Here is a 17,682-nt window from a genome sequence, read left to right as displayed (position 1 = left end):
TACCATAGCTGGCCTTTCTGCACATGGGTAGTCTATACCTGCGGCCAGAAGGAAGGGGGTTGAAATATTTATAAAGTGGGTGGTCTGGATCATTTAAAATTTTGTGTGTCTTCTGGAGCGTATAAGAAATGACACAGTCCGATAAATTAGGGGTGGGAATACCAATAATTTTTCCTCGCTAAATTAGTTATCTTTAATTTGTTCTTATTGGTAACTGTTAGCATATGGAAAAAACAAATGGCACAATACCTAAGAACCGGCTCAATAATACTTCTATACAGAAGACGCAGACCAGGCTGAACAGACAGATATGTAAGTTTACGAATAACTGTAACTCAACTCAAATATGCAGGAGGCTTAGTCAAGTGGGTGCCGGAAAGATATAACAAACAAAAAAAAAAAATACATAGAACTAAAATCGAGAATTAAAATCGAGAGCTACTCCCAACTAGATAATAATGCTTATTATAAGCATTTCAATTTGGGTGATCTAATAGCACATCATTTATTGACACACATGTTTTTTTAGATCTATATTTTATTTTTTTACTCCTTTAAGGATACAGCAGTCCTTGGTTCTCAAAGTAGCCAGCAGGTTTTAATGGTAGTACAGTAATGATCACCATCAACAATCCGCACAGTCGGGCTAAATCGAAATCTCGATAACATCAAAACAAGTATAAACAATGTTGACTGTACATCAATCGAAAAATCATATCTACAGTTTAAAAATAATGGTTTTGGTTTCAGTTCTGAAAACATTAGGAATAAAAAGCTCTAATGTGTCCAATAAATACAACCCCGATTCCGTAAAAGTTGGGACGGTATGGAAAATGCAAAAAAACAAACAAGCAAAAAGAGTCATTTGAAAATTCAGTTCACCCTGTACTATACTGAAAACCCATTATTAACACATTATCTGATGTTTTACTGTGAATTTAATTTATTTTCGAAAATATATATTCATTTCAAATCTGATGACTGCAACACACTCCAATAAAGTTGGGACAGTCGACTGTTTACCGCTGTGTAACATCAGCTTTTCTTTTAATAACACTTATTAAGCATTTGGTGACTGAAGACACTAGATGGTTAAGTTTATCAAGCAGAATTGTCCCCCATTCAACCATTATGCATTTCTTCATCTGCGCAACTGTACACGGTGTCCGTTGGCTTATTTTTTGCTTCATAAATCCACACATTCTCAATCGACATGCTAGCACCTGCACTCTATGCTTACGCAACCATGCACTTGTAATCTGTGCAGAATGTGGTTTGGTGTTGTCCTGCTCTGGATGGCAGCATATGTTGCTCCAAAATGTGTACATATCTTTCTGCATTAATAACAGGTTGGCGAGCCTCGACCCATCCTAGCTCTTGAAGGACTAGGTCTTTTTTGGAAGCTCCTTAAATACTATGATTAGACGATTACCTCATGTGATTCACATCACCCTCTTATTTCAACTGGTCACATTGCTATTAGTCCTGAATTACCCTGTCCCAACTTTTTTGGAACATGTTGCATGCATCAATTTCAAAATAAACATTTACCTTCAAAAAACTATGCAGCTGATTAGGTAAAACATCAAATACCTTGTCTTTATGTGTTTTTTGTTTAAATACAAATCAAAGTACATTTACAAATCACTTCTCTGGTTTTATTAGCATTTTCCATACTGTCCAAACTTTTTCAGAATTGGGGTTGTAGAAATGATCATCGCAATCATTTATTTACTTTTTTTCCATTGGAAGGAGTCATAGACTGCAAATGGTTAAAAGAAAGATGAAACTCATGCTTTAATTTATTTCTCAATTCAAACCTAAAAATGCTGTAGAATAAATATTGAAAGGAATGTTCGATAAGCGCACAACTGCGCATGTTTTCAAAGATGAACACATGTCAAATGAGAACTTTATATGAGAACTTTAATGAACATTATCTGACTATCCGTTTAGTGACCGTATCAAGTATCATGTGCGGTGGCACTGTACCATAACGCTACTACCTGTGCTGTCGAGAGACTCTTCTCCTGTGCTGTGGTGTTGCAGAAGTGATCTGGTCTGGCTCTTTTCTCCACCCTCCTGCTCGCCATCAGAGCCGGTATGAGCAGAAGAGTTAGTGCTCATTGGTGATCGCGGTATGTCCGGCATAGAGATCCGCCTACCAGTAGCCCCTCCACCACACATCCCGGCCGACAACATGCCCTTGCCTACGTGTGCTGCTGTCATATCAACGCTGAACTTGGCCTTCTCCTGTTTTTCAGGTTTGACCGAGCCAGCCCCAGGGTTTGCTGGGTCAAGTAGCATTTGGAACTGGTTGTCCGGCGTGTAGGGTGTGCGGAACGGGGCGTAATTGAAGACGCCAAATTTTTTACGAATGTTCTCCACATAGACCTCCATCTCCTGCATGGCACTGTTGAAGATGCTTTTGGTCTTCTTTACAGAGAAAGGAATCTCTTTAGACATGAGGTAGCAGTTATTGATTGGGACCCAGGCTCTGAAAAAAAAAAAAAAAAAAGGAATGTAATGTAAATGAATAGAACGCCAAACCGAAGACGATAAGACCTCTGGGGACAGAACTCCATACCTATCATGCTGTCCAAAGAATCGAGCATCTACTTGTCCGTCTTTGTCTCGTAGAGCTTTGGCAGGCCAGAATGGAAAGCCCTTAAGTTTGGCCCACACTAGGGGATGAGGGTTACTCTAAAATAAACAGCAAGTCAAACAAAAGAGACTGTAAATTCACACGATTGGAGTAATATTAATGTTGAATACATTAATAATTACATATTTATACTGCACAATTATGGAATTAAATTTGTGCCAAAAGTATTGAACGTAACCGTTCAAGAAACGAACAGAAATATACAACCAGAAAGAAGAAAAACACTCTGAAACTGAAAACTTGCAGAGCATAAACAAAAACTCGGGCAGCGCAATCTTAAACGATGATTAGCGAAAATAAAGCTTAGAAAACTTAACAAAAAAACGCTGTTTATTTGAAGAGTTAAATGAGTGTTCAGTTTCAGAATGTTTTTCTTCTTTCTGGTTATATATTTTTGGTCATTTCTTGACAAGTTACGTTCAATACTTTTGGCACAAATTTAACTCCATACATAGAAAGTGCTCCTTACACACGGCTCACAAAACCAGTTGTCCCTCTTTTGGCAGGCTGAAAGGTAGCACTCTGGACAGACCTCGATTTCATTCATCTGAAAGACAGAAAACATCTGAAAAAGCTGGTGCCAAACTTTGTATTTTCATTTTAATGTCTGCATTATTCTAAAAACTTTTAAACCCTGTTTTACTCACTTCATGTTCACAGATTTTTATGATAACTTTGGCTGTTGTGGTGAGCTTATGGTTACCTAGAAAATATGAGAAAGTATATTATATATTTTTTTTTATTTCACACAAATCAACAATGACAAAAAAATATCATAAGGTGCCCTCCACTAATATTGGCACCCTTGGCAAATATGAGCAAAGAAGGCTGTGAAAAACTGTCTTTATTGTTTAACCTTTTTGATCTTCTGTTAAAAAAAAAAAATCACAAAAATACTCTGCTCTCATGGATATCAAATAATTGGAAAAAAAAAAACCCACTGGTTTGTCAAATAAAAAATTTTTTTTGTTAAATATAGCTGTGCAACAATTATTGGCACCCCTATGAATTCATATGAGAATGAGATGGTTTTAATTTTTTTAATACATCTGGGTGACTAGGAACAGGAAATTGTTCAACTGGAAATGTATACCCCTGTGAAACAGGGGTATAAATATGAGGTAACACATAGGCCAAATTCCCTTAGTCATTCATAACAATGGGTAAGACCAAGGAATAAAGCTGTGATGTGGGGCAAAAGGTTGTTGAGCTTCACAAAATGGGAAGTGTCTATAAGAAAATAGCACAAGCATTGAAAATGCCCATTTCCACCATCAGGGAAATAATTAATAAGTTCCAGTCAACTGGAAATGTTATGAATCAACCTGGAATTGGACGTGTGTCTATATTGTCTCAACGCACTGTGAAGAGAATGGTTTGCATGGCCAAAAAGTCTCCAAGGATCACAGCTGGATCAGTTAGTTACGTCTTGGGGTCAGAAACTCTCCAAAACTACAAGTCACCTACATCACCACAAGTTGTTTGGAAGGGTTTCAAGAAAAAAAGCCACTCATCACAGCCTTCTTTGCTCATATTTACCAATGGTGCCAATATTAGTGGAGGGTGCTGTACATATATCAGTTTTGTGTCTAACCTCCATTGTAAATGATGCAGTTGTGCAAAATCCACTTCACGTCAGCCAGGAAAGCTTCGGTAGAGCCGTACATTTTCTTTTTGATATTCTAAATAGAAATGAAAAAAAAAATCCTCAAACATCTCCATTCCAAAGCAAACGACATGTTAGGACAAGGTGAGTTTCTGAAAGTTTCTTGTTTACCTTTTCTAACGTACAGAGATCCATGGGATGAAAAATATACTCTGCGTAATCCGGATGCTGCTCAAGACACACTGGCTTCTGAAACGGTTCTGTCTGAAGAGAGAGAGAGAGTGAGAAAGAAGTAAAACAGAGACAAAGAGATCCAGACCGATAACTGCTGACATTTATGTCAGGAAAAGACCTGGCATGAGCACATTTCCACGGTTCGAACTCGGCTGAGCACTTACACCCGGCTGTTTCATCTTCTGGAGGGCGAACTTGAGAAGGTAAGACAGCTGGTCCAGTGTGAGCATGGTCATTGCCTTGCTCTGGGTCTCAATGCACTCTGCAACGGTTATTTTCTGAAAAAAAGTAGATGCATTGTTAAAATGCATTATTTATAGATAAATGCATTTATATATTTTCAGAAATGAACAATGTTTCATCAAAGCCCCTGTCAGTATACCATCAGCTATAGCTTCTAAATTTACCATCAATTGCAAAGAAGAGAACAATTTCTGTTTTGTGAGTTTTGTTTTCTGATTTCTTCAGTCGAGAGGGACAATATTTCATAGACGTGCCATCAGGTCTCTCTGAGGACCAATTTCTGATCATTTACCCCAACCACAGAAACTGACTTCTACCTGCTCACTTGGCCTCTTTGTGTCGGTGCAATTGTGAGCAAAACTGCATCTAGTTAGAATGTTCTTCACTTTATGTACACTATGCTGATTATATACTAATATATTACTACCATATATTACCGTATATTACTATTTGTAGTAGTTTATAGTGTTGTAATGCTGAGTAGTTCTTTTAAACATTGAAAGGAACAAGTATTAGCAGAATGCACTGCGGTTGAGATCATCACAGCCTAGTAGTGCCTGTAAAGTGTAATGCCTGTAAGTGTATTTTTGTCTAATGAACCCATTATGCTCATTATTTACACTTGGGTATATTGAAAAGCCAAGGCTACAGAACATTTTTCATGCATGATCAAATCCTGATATAGTTCGTCTGATCTTGCTGTACTCGCGACCCTAAAGAAATAAGCTGATTGATGCTGTGTTTAGTAGGCAGAAAAATGAGAGGACACCAAAGTTGATCAGAATCTATTTTATTAAACCACAACACATAATGTGTGCGCCTTATAAATGATGCAATGCCATTGGTCATTTGCCACTTCACACCCACCCATGCCTTTCCACTATCACGTGACAGCTATCAACTGGTGAGGACGAAGGTGAGCACGAGCTTCCTCCAAGTCAGCCACCTTTTTAAACTGTTCAAACACGCTCAGAGGATAGCGCTGTCTGCCCTCTTCCACATACATGAGCTAACAGAAGCCTATGATTGGCTAGCTCTGATTGACAGGAGAGAGAGTAATTAGAGCGCATCCCTCCCATCCAGTGAGCACGGCCAAATTTGGTTCCCTGGCAACAGATGGATGTGACATCATAGTAATTCAAATTCCAGGATTTCTCAGAAATGAATGCAAAATTGAGGAGCTTGCGATTTTTCAAAATTACCACCGATTTTGAATTGATTTGACCTCTTCGAGTGATGTGCATCGAACATGAGTACAGGTCAAAGGTCTCATTTACCAACAAACGTCACTGCGAAACGAGTTTGTGCAAATGCAATTCAGCCAATTCGAGCAGTTTCTGCAACATTTCAAGAAAAGCTGCAGCAAAAGCAAGCAATTTTGGCTGCAACAATCACAAAAAAGCTCCACCAAATCCCATACAGATTGACGACAGGGTGAATGCTTTCCTGCTGTGTCACTCGAGTCCGCTGTAGCTTTTAAAGCTAGGTGGAAGACGGGCCGTAGCAGTGGAGTGCACACAGACTTATAATCTTACGTCATTTTGCTGCTTTCTGCAAGCGTGGCTAGAAATATGTACAAAACACACAAATATTCCACGCAATGACTCAAGACGTGTGAAAACAAAAGCACTGTGGAAGTGCCCCTCTGTCATTCTTACACACTCTTCTAGCACTTGATTGTTGAGTTCTTTATATTTCTGGGGAGGCACCACTGTCAATCATCTGTAATGTCCACACACTTCTGATCTGGCGAAAAAATAGGACGTTTGTAACTTTTATTTATAATTCAATCCTATTTAAGATATATCTCATTCTTCCAAAATTTGGTTTAACATTTGTAACCGTGTTGCCTGGAGTTTTAAATATTTACAATTCGCAAACTACCTATAAGACAGTAGTGTTTAATTAAATAATTCTGAATAGCTTAAAGGCACATTTTGTCTCGCATTCTGGTGGCAGTGTTAGTGTGCGCCAGTACCTCACACTCGGGACAGAACCAGTCGCCTTCAGGCTCAGCAGCCAGTTTGAGACACTTGGCATGGTAGACGCGTGGGCAGAGCTCACAGCAGAGCACCTGGCCCTCGCGGTGGCACACCCAGCAATAGAAGTCATTCCTGCCGTCCTGCGGTACAACATCAACAGGGTCTGTGGTGAGTGCGGGCTGCTTCACATAGTAAAAGGGACCATGTCTTAGTTCGGACTGGAATGCAGGCAAGAAAAACAAGAGAGCGGGGGTTTCAAAAGAAAGGCACTGCAGCTCATGACACACAGAGGTAACACTGATGATATGTACATATTAGACACCTGGACAGATGACCGAAGCCACTGTTCCAAAAGTGCACACTCTCTATACACTTGCATTGAATTGTAGTGATTGTTTTTTCTTTTCTTTTTCATACGTGTGGGGTTTTTTTTTTGTTTTTTTTTTAAAGACCAAAGTCTTATCATCTACATACCACAAGAGCAAATGTTTCCTAACTGAACTTCATCAAATAAGCAATCTAATCTACCCAGCGAGCATCTAACGTTTGCAGAGCAAAAGCAAGCGCAAATAATTTTTTGACTAACGATACAAGCTTAAACTAACGTCAGTTACTCTTATAACCAAAGGATTTCGGGAAAAAACATTGGGAAGGACACAGCAAGCTCACAATATCTTCAGATTCGAATAAGTATTCATTTAATCCATCCATTTTCCGTACCGCTTATCGTACACAGGGAGCCTGGAGCCTATCCCAGGGAACTCGGGGCACAAGGTGGGGACACCCTGGATGGGGTGCCAACCCATCGCACACACATTCACACGCTACGGACAATTTGGAAATGCCAGCAAAAGTAACGGCTGACCTCACTTGCTGTATTGTGCAAACTTTGCGTGCTTCACTTGGTCAGTATCAAAGAAAGCACAACTATGCTCTTCAGCCAGATAAAATAAATCGGGAGCAGGCGTATCACATTATCTTATTTGAGTGGGTAAGGAATTGACCTGCCATTTCACAATACAACTCTTGTCCACAGATAAAACCAAGATACTCCATCTATGAAGCAAAATAAATCAACTAAGGTGCAATACTGTTAAATATGTAATGATTTTCCAGTAACTCTCTGGGTATTTTTTTTATTAATAATAATAATCATAATAATAATAATAATAATAATTATTATTATTATTATTATTATTATTATTATTATTATAGCAGTTTGAATTTGTAGGCTGAAAATCAAGACACAGGGGTCTAACATGGAGATAGAGGAACCACTTAAAGCATTAAGATACTTCATAAGTGATATGCAATGACAATCAAGATGACATGATGTCAGGATTATCATTACAAAAAGCATGGTAAAAACAGAGGTAAGTTACTCTATTGTTAGGGTTTGAGAAGTGATTAAGAAAGCACTGAACCTGATCTTTGCTGCTGTTGACCGCTCCCGGTTTCTTCTTCTTTTTGACTGGGCTAGGAGAAGTTTCTGAAGGAGAGTGTCCATTGGATGAATGCGGTGGGCTGGGTGCTTTGCGCTTTGGGGCGGTGCGCTCCACTGACCCTGGATCAGACACTGCATAAAGCAAAAATCAGACAATTAGAAAAAAATGCAGGTCTACTGATATGCCGTGAGTATCATACAGTGCTGTGAAAAAGTATTTGCCCCCGTTCTGATTGCTTCTGTTTTTGTGTATATCTCATACTAAATAGTTTTAGATCTTCAAATGAAATACAACATTAAACAAAGGGAACCTGAGTAAACACAAAATACAGTTTTTATTTTTTAGTGTTTTAACTGAAGCAAAAAAAGATATCCAACACCCATCACCCATATGAAAAACTAATTGCCCCCTTAAACTTAAAATCTGGTCGTGCCACCTTTAGCAGCAATAACTGCAACCAAATGCTTCTGATAACTTAAGATCAGTCTTTCAGAGCGCTGTGGTGGAATTTTGGCCCACTCTTCTGCTTTAGTTCAGCCACACTGGAGGGTTTTCAAGCATGAACTGCCTGTTTAACGTCCTGCCACAGCATCTCAATTAAAAGTCAGGACTTTGACCAGGCCACTCCAAAGCTTTTTTTTAGCCATTCAGAGGTGGGCTTACTCCTATGCTTTGGATCATTGTCATGCTGCATAATCCAGTTGTGCTTGAGTTTCAACTTACAGACTGAAGACCGGACATTCTCCTTTAGGATTTTCACCACCATGCTTGATCTTTTTGTGGAATTTGGTGTTTGGTTCATGCAAGATGTAACGGGACCCCTGTCTTCCAAACAGTTCCACTTTCGACTCATCAATACACAGAACATTCTCCCAAAAGGTTTGAGGATCATCAAGGTGTGTTTTGGCAAAATTCAAATGAGCCTTAATGTTCTTCTGGGTCAACAGTGGTTTTCACTTCGCCACTCTTCCATGGATGCCATTTTTGCCCAGTGTCTTTCTGATAGTGGAGTCATGAACAGTGACCTTTATTGATGCACGAGAGGCCTATAGGTCCTTTGATGTTGTCCTTGGCTCTTTTGTGACTTGCTGGATGAGTAGTTGCTGTGCTCTTGGAGGAATTTCGGAAGGTCAGACACTTCTGGGAAGGTTCACTACTGTGCTGAGATAATGGCTCTCACTGTGGTTCTTTAGAGTCCCAGAGCCTTTGAAATAGCGTTGTAACTCTTCCCAGATGGATATATTTCAATCACCTTCTTCATCATCATTTCTGGAATTTCTTTCAACTTTGGCATAGTGTGTTAATGGGTAAGACGTTTTAACCAACCTCATGCTGTTTAAAAAGTTCTATTTAAGTGTTGATTTGATTGAACAGGGTTTGCAGTAATCAGGTTGTGTCTAGTCCAGCTGAACCCCATTATGAATGCAGTTTCATAGATTTGGGGAATTAGTAAGTACGGGGGCAAATACATTTTCACACAGGCCCAGTTGATATTGGATAATTTTTTGCTTCAAATAAATAACATTATCATTTAGAAACTGTATTTTGTGTTTACTCAGATTGCCTTTGTTTTATCTTAGATTTTGTATTAATTTCTGAAACAATTTAGTATGAAATATAAAAAAAACTGAAGAAATCAGGATGTGGGCAAATACTTTTTCACAGCTCTGTATATAATAAATTATAAAATGTTATGCTCTTCATACCTTTGGATCGTGTGGCAATCTCCATTCCTTCATTCACATCCGACTCTGTCTTCACTTCCTCTTCTGCTAAACTGCCGTACACAAAGAATGTTTACTTATTACTTATACTGATCAGAACGTAGGGAATTATGGAAGTCATGATCATGCCATTTTCCAGGGTGAGTGCGTTCTCAAGAATGCTAGTTTCCCACACTGCTACGAGATTCATCCATCCGTTTTCTGTACAGCTTATCCTACATAGGGTCGCAGGGAGCCTGAAGCCTATCCCAGGGAACTCGGGGCACACCATGGATGGGGTGCCAGCTCAACCACAGGGCACAATCGCACACACATTCACACACTATGGACAATTTAGAGATGCCAACCAGCCTACAACGCATGACTTTGGACTGGGGGAGGAAACTGGAGTACCCTGAGGAAACCTCCAAAGCACAGGAAGAACATGCCAACTCCGCGCACACAAGGCGGAGGTGGGAATTGAACCCACAACCCCGGAAGTATTGAGGCAAGCGTGCTAACATGGGAGAAGCAACAATGGGATTTGTTATAAGTGTGGAAATCGTTATGATTATAATTAGAGATGTTATCGATACCAAAAATGCTATCAAGTCTTAGCATACAGAGAAATGTCGTGCATGAGAGCACTTCATTTCTGTGCGCACTGAGACATGAACGCATCCTTTCCCCGGGGTCTGCAATTTACTTGGGAGTCAATGTGCAATTCACGGCACCTTGCACACATTGTGAACGACCATGCTCACTAAGGTCAATGCACCTGTGCTCGCTTTAAAAGATACTGTTTAATCATAAGATTTTAAACATAAACCTCATGTGTAAAGATGACAGAATACAAGATGTTCATTGCTAGCAGCATATAGGCGCAACCAACATATACAGAGCAAAATAAAATGTTCCATGACGCCTCGGATTGTTTAATACTAAGTAGGTTAATCATTTCGGTAACAGTATCGGTTTCAACAAGTACCAAAAACATGTACTTTTACTTATCCCTTATTAAAACAAATGAAGCCTGCATAGAAACAGCCATAATTGTTAGCAGTTTCATAGAAATTTTTCAATCGACCGGTTGAACAGCTTGTGTAAAAGTGTGGGGTGGTTGGACAGCTAGCAGAAGCTTTGATTCAACCAAGAGGTTTCATCTTCTCCGGTATACTATTTCCACTGCTTTGAGTGTAGCAGAGAGAGAGGTTTCTCAGTGAAAGGGTCTCTCTCAGTGTCACTGCAGGAGCCTTTTCAAAACAAGAGAGGTATGCAGTCCATGGACAAACACACTGACAAAATGCATGCTGCAATCAGGTCGAAATCGAAAAATGCATAGGCTACAAATGACAAGAAAGTCTTTAATTGGTCTCTGGTTAAATTAAGGACAATTTCTGATGCCAAACTTATTCGAATGCCACACAAAAACACATGTGGATTCCTGAGAATTAGACACTGTAGTGGAGCCATGTTTGTATGTGGATTTGCACGCTTAAATGAGCAAATTCAACTAACCATTATAAAACTATCATCAGTGTAGGAGGTAAACAGACAGTGGACAAGGGAGGAAACGATTGCCTCTGCAAAATGAATAATGTATCCAGAGGGTGGGGTGATATTGCCTTCCCTCACTCCAGAACACCACCAACACACAGGCTAGTCACAAGGACAGCTTGAGAAAAACAAAGGTAGTTTATATAACACTGAATCGGCCTCCTGGGAACAAATATTTTCGTATTACACGCAAAGTAAACGAAGGCCTTATACGTGAACATATGTAGCGAGCTATATTATTACTATACAGAGCATCAGATTCCCAGACCACTATAATGGTTCGAACCATGATCGTAATGGTGTTGTCTCTATAACTTCACAGGTTATGAAATGACAGTCAGCCATTGCTGTTGTGCTGTTTTCCTCCTCTCCATACCATGCCCTGATCTTTCCATCAACAAAACAAACCCACCATCTGCTATCAGCTGAGCCTGTGCACTCGTCCAGTCTGAACATAAGAAGAGGGAAAAAAAAACAAAATGCAATGCAACATGTATTTCTACACATTCTGCACCCCATGGCTCACGAATTTTTAAAATGTCATTCGATTAATGTTAATAACATGGTATTATAAGGATCTTTTGGATACAATTAAGCTACAGAACTCCAATTCAAGGATTAGCATCTTCCTGTTGAGGCAGCAATATTTTGCCTTCTTATGCTGCCTTGATTCTTCCTTTTTCTCCCCCTCTGCATTTCTGAGGGAGAAAAATGAAAGTACACACACACACACACACACACACACACACACACACACACACACACACACACACACACACAAACACACACAAGACGGCATTTGCAGAGGCTGTGCACTTGCCATCTTGGCCTCCTCTCGTCTACCCTGCATGCACCATCCATCCTCAGCAACAGCCATTTCCCCTCGCAAATCAATAGCACCACTTCATCTGGCACAAACCCTTCACACGGCAAGGCAGCATGACACACATGTAACCCTCTTTATCGTCCAAAAAAAACTGACATCGCACTAACCATCGCATTTAATCAAGTTAAACAAGTGATGCATAATAACAGCATACCTTATTTTTCTTTATGTGCACAGTGAACAGGTTCTTCAGGCAGGGCCTTGTTTTTTTTTATTTTTTCCCCCCCTTCAATTATAATAGCTGGTAAGGGATGAGACAAAGATGGGTGCAGAATTTTCCAGAAGGGCCTTGCTCTCTCTCCCTGCCGCTCTCGGTGCAATTGTCAATCTTTAACCTCAGCTGTGGGCTGCCGATTGGTTTGAGAGCCACACGGAGGCGTGTGATTGGGCGCTCGGTGCTGTGTGGCACGCTGGCTCTCCCTGCTCTCTCCGCTCTGCTCTGATCCACTGCTGCAATGCAGGGAGGGCTGCTGCTGCCATCCGCCATCAAAAACACACTCCGAATCACACTCCACTTCTTCTTTAAGCCTTCACTGACAAGGCAACATGTACATGTTCTCTGTAGAGCTAGGACAATCGCTTCGGATTGCCTGCTTTCCCTCTGCCTCGTCTAATTGCTAAGAGCAGTGACAGGCATCCATTTTCTAGAGCTTTCTGTGGCAACTGTGAGAACGCAAGCTTTGCCAGCAGAGCAGCCCGCAAGAATGCAGTGAGGGCCTCGGACACACACACACACACACACACACACTGACTCCCACACAGAGACAAAGAACCAAAAGGAAAATGTAACCTGCCTTACAGGAAAAATACCCAGTATTATCATTCGTTCAGATGACTTCTGCACATACAATAAATACACATGGTATCTATATGAATGCCAGCTTTACAGCTTTTTTTTTTTAATAGATTATATGTAATATGAAATAGACTTCATTTTCATTTAATCAACAGACTTGATTATTTCTCTGTTTCAATGACAATGGTAATCATTTGAAGCTTATACAATAATCCCATTTATTTTGTTCCTCGAAAGCTACGGACCTAACAAGAAAATTACAAGGCATCCATGAGAATAGAAAAACATTATAATATTCTGAGGTGAGGAAGTAATATTCCAACTTAAAGCCCATGTCGACTTATTTTCCATAATATCTATAGTACTATAGTTAGCTGTAGCTTCTTTGGTGAATTTACTATTGACTGCATATTTGGTACATATGTGTTATTTTTGAAGTAGAAGTATCAATGTCTGCACACACAAACCTCAATCATTTTGGATCTAGCAATATATACATGTAGAAAATACATCAACACGTCGTGCAACGTTCATATAAATGTGCATATATCTAAAAAAATATATATATATTGGAAACTCAACTCAGTCATTCCACACTTTTCCATCATTAGAGCTGTTCATGGGAAGTCACCGCTGTCAATCCATTAGCAATCTGACATGCCCACACACTTCTGATCAGCACTCGAGATAGATTATTATTTATTTATTATACATATATACATATATATATATATATATATATATACACACACACACACACACACACACACACACACACACACACATATTGAATCGACCACTGGTAAAAGCTTATAACATGACCGATCCTTAGTATTACAAATATTTTGAAACCGTTTTGCCAGGGGCTACAAACGAGCCAAAATATTGTGAAACCACTTTCTTTTTCTCCTTGAAGCCACACGCAGGGTAACCATAGTGCTACATTAGCACTAAATACATGACGTAGCACCTAACAACTGAAAAGAATGTAGGCAGAATTAGCAATATTATCAATGCTACTGACATGATATTTTATCCAATTGTACTGTAAAGCGACAGAAAAGTAAGTATTCAGTCTCGGATTGTAGAGCGTTTGTGTTGTTGTTAAATACAACAAAGCATCAACAATAAACATTTATGCTGATGACATTTCATAACTGATCACTGATTTTGTTGAATAATCGATGCAGCCCAAACTGCACTGTATAATAATTATCTTCAACATATTGCTGTCTCTCCAGGATTTTGCTATCGCGGAAATTAATGCAAAATCAAGGAAACTTTTTTCTACAGATTTTGGCCAAGACGCGTCATGTGACGTCATCGCAATGCGCATTCAGCCAAAGCCCTCTTCAATTCACATGCGTCGAACATGAGTACAGCTAAAAGGACTCGATTACTAACAAACATCACTGCAAAAGTCCGTGCAAAACCTATCCTATCCATCCATTTTCTGTAACACTTATCCTTACTGGATCGCGGGGAACCTGGAGCCTATCCCACAGGGCATGGGGCACAAGGCAGGGACACCCTGGACAGGGTGCCATTCCACTGCAGGCCACACACCCATTCATACACTACGAACACTTTTGGACATGCCAATCAGCCTACAATGCATGTCTTTGGACTGGGGGACGAAACCCCCGAAGCATGGGGAGAACACACAAACCCCACTCACAAAGGCAGGAATCGAACCCTCAACCCTGGAAGTGTGAGGCACACGTGCTAACCACTAACCATTTTGTGCAGTTGCAATTTTACCAAATTTTCCCACAAAAAAAAGCACAAAAAAAACTCACATTTTGAAAAAAAATCCGCAGCGAAATCAACCGTTTTTGCCCGCAACAATCACAAATAAAACTCCTGTACAGACTGAATGTTGTGCTATCACTGTTGCCAATGGGTCAATTGAGTGGATCACTAATAAAATCCAGACAACTGTGAACAACCTCAAATAATTAAGCAATTAATCAACTCCTTGCTTACATTTGAGAGGATCTGACATGCAAATAAACACAGCCTTTAATCAGGTAAGGTCAGAATATTAGTAGAATTAATCAGAAGGCTTTCATCGGTTATGGCAGTTCAGCCGTTGTCAAACAACCGACATGAATTTGAGTAGCTTGGCCATCTGTGGATTGAATACATAAAAAATCTCAAGCCAGGATTTTGTTCTTGAAGAACATGTATCCAGACTCACATTATTTCAGCAGAGTACTACACATAACCAACTCGTATCTGCTTCCTCGAACCAGGAGCTCTGACAAGAGAGGTTTAAATCATTCCAAACTCTTTCCATATGAACATACCTTATGTTACAATGTATGGTACAAAATGTGTACAAAATCCAGTATTATCTCTACATATTGCAATATTCCTAGCAGTATCTTAAAAGCACATTGCTGATGTGATTTTGATTCGGCTACAGTATTTATTTATTTCTTTTTAAACCGAAATTGTATCTTAGAGCACATGAATGCCGCGATTCGTTGAAATACACCGTTATGTTCAACTAAAAAATACTCAAACAAGACGTCAATATGTTCTCAGCACACAACAAAACTAAGAACTGCATGTTGCATGTTGCAGCCTAGGATGTCAGAACTAAAAACTTCCAATTGTGATTATCAATTTATATATTTTGCAATCCTAGCTGATTCCAAAGTCCAGACACAATATAGTGTGATACATTTTGAATGTAATACTTCTTTAATTTGTGACACATAAGATGCCTCTTCATGGCCACTCTAGTTCAGCTTAATAATAGAGTTTCTAAGCAAAATATTCCAGCTTCTTGAACTCACTGAGTGTGTGAAGTATACAGGACCAGGCCCTTATACTATATGGAAGCTTATACTATAAAAAGGGAAGCTACCTGAAATGGCTGCCAACTCCTCTCCATGCAAAAACAAAACAAAACAGTGTCACAGTGCCATCAATGCACAGTACAGAAAGCCAAGTCCTTACACTAGATACAGTTATATGTGTCACATATAGGCTGTTATCAGTTCAGCAAACCACTGCTCCTCTTTTTGTATTACTAGGCCAAAAGACTAGATCAGCAATAAACGGCTGTTTACTTGCAGTAGTGCTTATAATGCAAGCCATTCTGCAGCCTGGGTTTCCCCTTACACACACAGGGCCTTCCATTTTGAGAGTCTTGGCCTACACCACTCCTGTATTCCTCTCCTTGCTTGATCAATGTTACAGCTGAGAGAAAGCACAGAAGTCCATTCTTGTCCTGGGTACACTAACAGCTTAACAAGGGGTTATAAAAACAGCAGAGACAGACAGAAAATGAGACACATTACTGTGGAGTCCTGTTCCTGTCAGGATCCAGCTCTGTGCTGTTGGAATAGGATTTTGCCACCTCCCTCCCCACCTCAGAATAAAAATATAATCTTTCTGTGTTAACAACTTATACAACATTAGCAGGATTGCTAAACAGAAAGTGAAAGCATAGAAAGCAAACTTACCTCTGTGGATGCATGGCTTAGAAAAGACTTGAGTCTAATGTCAGTGCTTATTAAAACATGGAGGACAACCCTCAGCCCTCTCTCACTGCATAAGCACAGCCTCGGCACTCCGAGACAGCCGAGCCAAAAGCGTGCTGTGATTGGACAATGCTCGCTGGCAAGCTGGAAGGTGGCAGCTGATTGGCCGAAACGCTTCCTGGCTAAGTGTCTTTTGTTCAGCCAAAGCTGGGTTACAGACACGACAAGAAGAGCTAGGCCTTGACCAAGGAATCCATATTGAACAAACCACAACTGATCTGGGAACAAGACCTGAACTGTCAGGGAATTTTTTAACCATAATTTTGGCTGAGTTTAAGTTTAAAAAAAGAAAAGAAAAAAAGGGGATCCTTGACACAAGCTCAAAGCAATCCAGTGAAAAAGGCAATTGTTTCACAGTCCCAGGTTAAATAAGACACCAAGAAAACATCAAATAGTGTTCATTTATCTATAATAATTTAATTACACCATAATGTTTTGTGTTTTTTAGTACTCTCAGCATTTCACAGCCCACAGCTCTTGGATGACAGAACTAGTCATTTTATGGAAGACAAATCTTTAACCCTTTAAATGCCCACCTCAAATATACAGGAACCTATAACCTAATTCTACCCCTCTACTTTGCCCTTTTATCCCACGTAGGCCCCCCAAATCCCTATTGTTCCTTAACCTTTCGATTTTATTTTGACTATTTATTAATTTGCAAAATTGAACAACACTTACACTGGCAAAGAACAATGGTCAATAAAATGTTACACTATTATGGCATTTTGTTAAATAAAAAAAGTTTGTATATTGTATTAGGTAAATTCTCATCATTATCTTTATAAATCTCCATAAACCAGATTTACTGTACTATTTACTTTCCACTATAATATGAAATCCTTGACACATAATCAATAAAAAGCCAAACTTTTATGTGAAATCACTAATGTTGAGGGAGCATCAACAAACCAATATAAACAAGACCCTACTGAATTTTAGACGTATACAATAAGGAGTCCAACCACTTCATAGTAGGCCATCAATCATCAGCTATGTTTCAGGAAGTAG

General features: G+C 39.6%; 1 protein-coding gene across 5 annotated transcripts in view; it reads right to left on the bottom strand.

Moving 5' to 3' along the window:
• zmynd8 (zinc finger, MYND-type containing 8) overlaps window positions 1-16,726 on the bottom strand; it is a 28,581-nt gene extending 11,855 nt beyond the window's left edge. The window contains exons 1-11 of one of the 5 annotated variants that reach the window (XM_053674217.1): window positions 16,594-16,719; window positions 9,882-9,952; window positions 8,155-8,306; window positions 6,727-6,948; window positions 4,670-4,783; window positions 4,443-4,535; window positions 4,260-4,347; window positions 3,313-3,368; window positions 3,135-3,212; window positions 2,588-2,703; window positions 2,007-2,497 (exon numbers count right to left, since the gene is read on the bottom strand). In XM_053674217.1, coding sequence (XP_053530192.1) covers window positions 2,007-2,497; window positions 2,588-2,703; window positions 3,135-3,212; window positions 3,313-3,368; window positions 4,260-4,347; window positions 4,443-4,535; window positions 4,670-4,783; window positions 6,727-6,948; window positions 8,155-8,306; window positions 9,882-9,952; window positions 16,594-16,607 — 1,495 coding nt within the window. In that variant the 5' untranslated portion in view covers window positions 16,608-16,719. The other 4 variants (XM_017450905.3, XM_017450903.3, XM_017450904.3 and 1 more) reach the window with 4 other exon arrangements.
• Window positions 16,727-17,682: the final 956 nt, after the last annotated feature.

Source organism: Ictalurus punctatus, chromosome 21, assembly GCF_001660625.3.
Source record: "Ictalurus punctatus breed USDA103 chromosome 21, Coco_2.0, whole genome shotgun sequence".
Classification (NCBI taxonomy): domain Eukaryota; kingdom Metazoa; phylum Chordata; class Actinopteri; order Siluriformes; family Ictaluridae; genus Ictalurus; species Ictalurus punctatus.
This window is presented reverse-complemented; position numbering and strand designations above follow the sequence as displayed.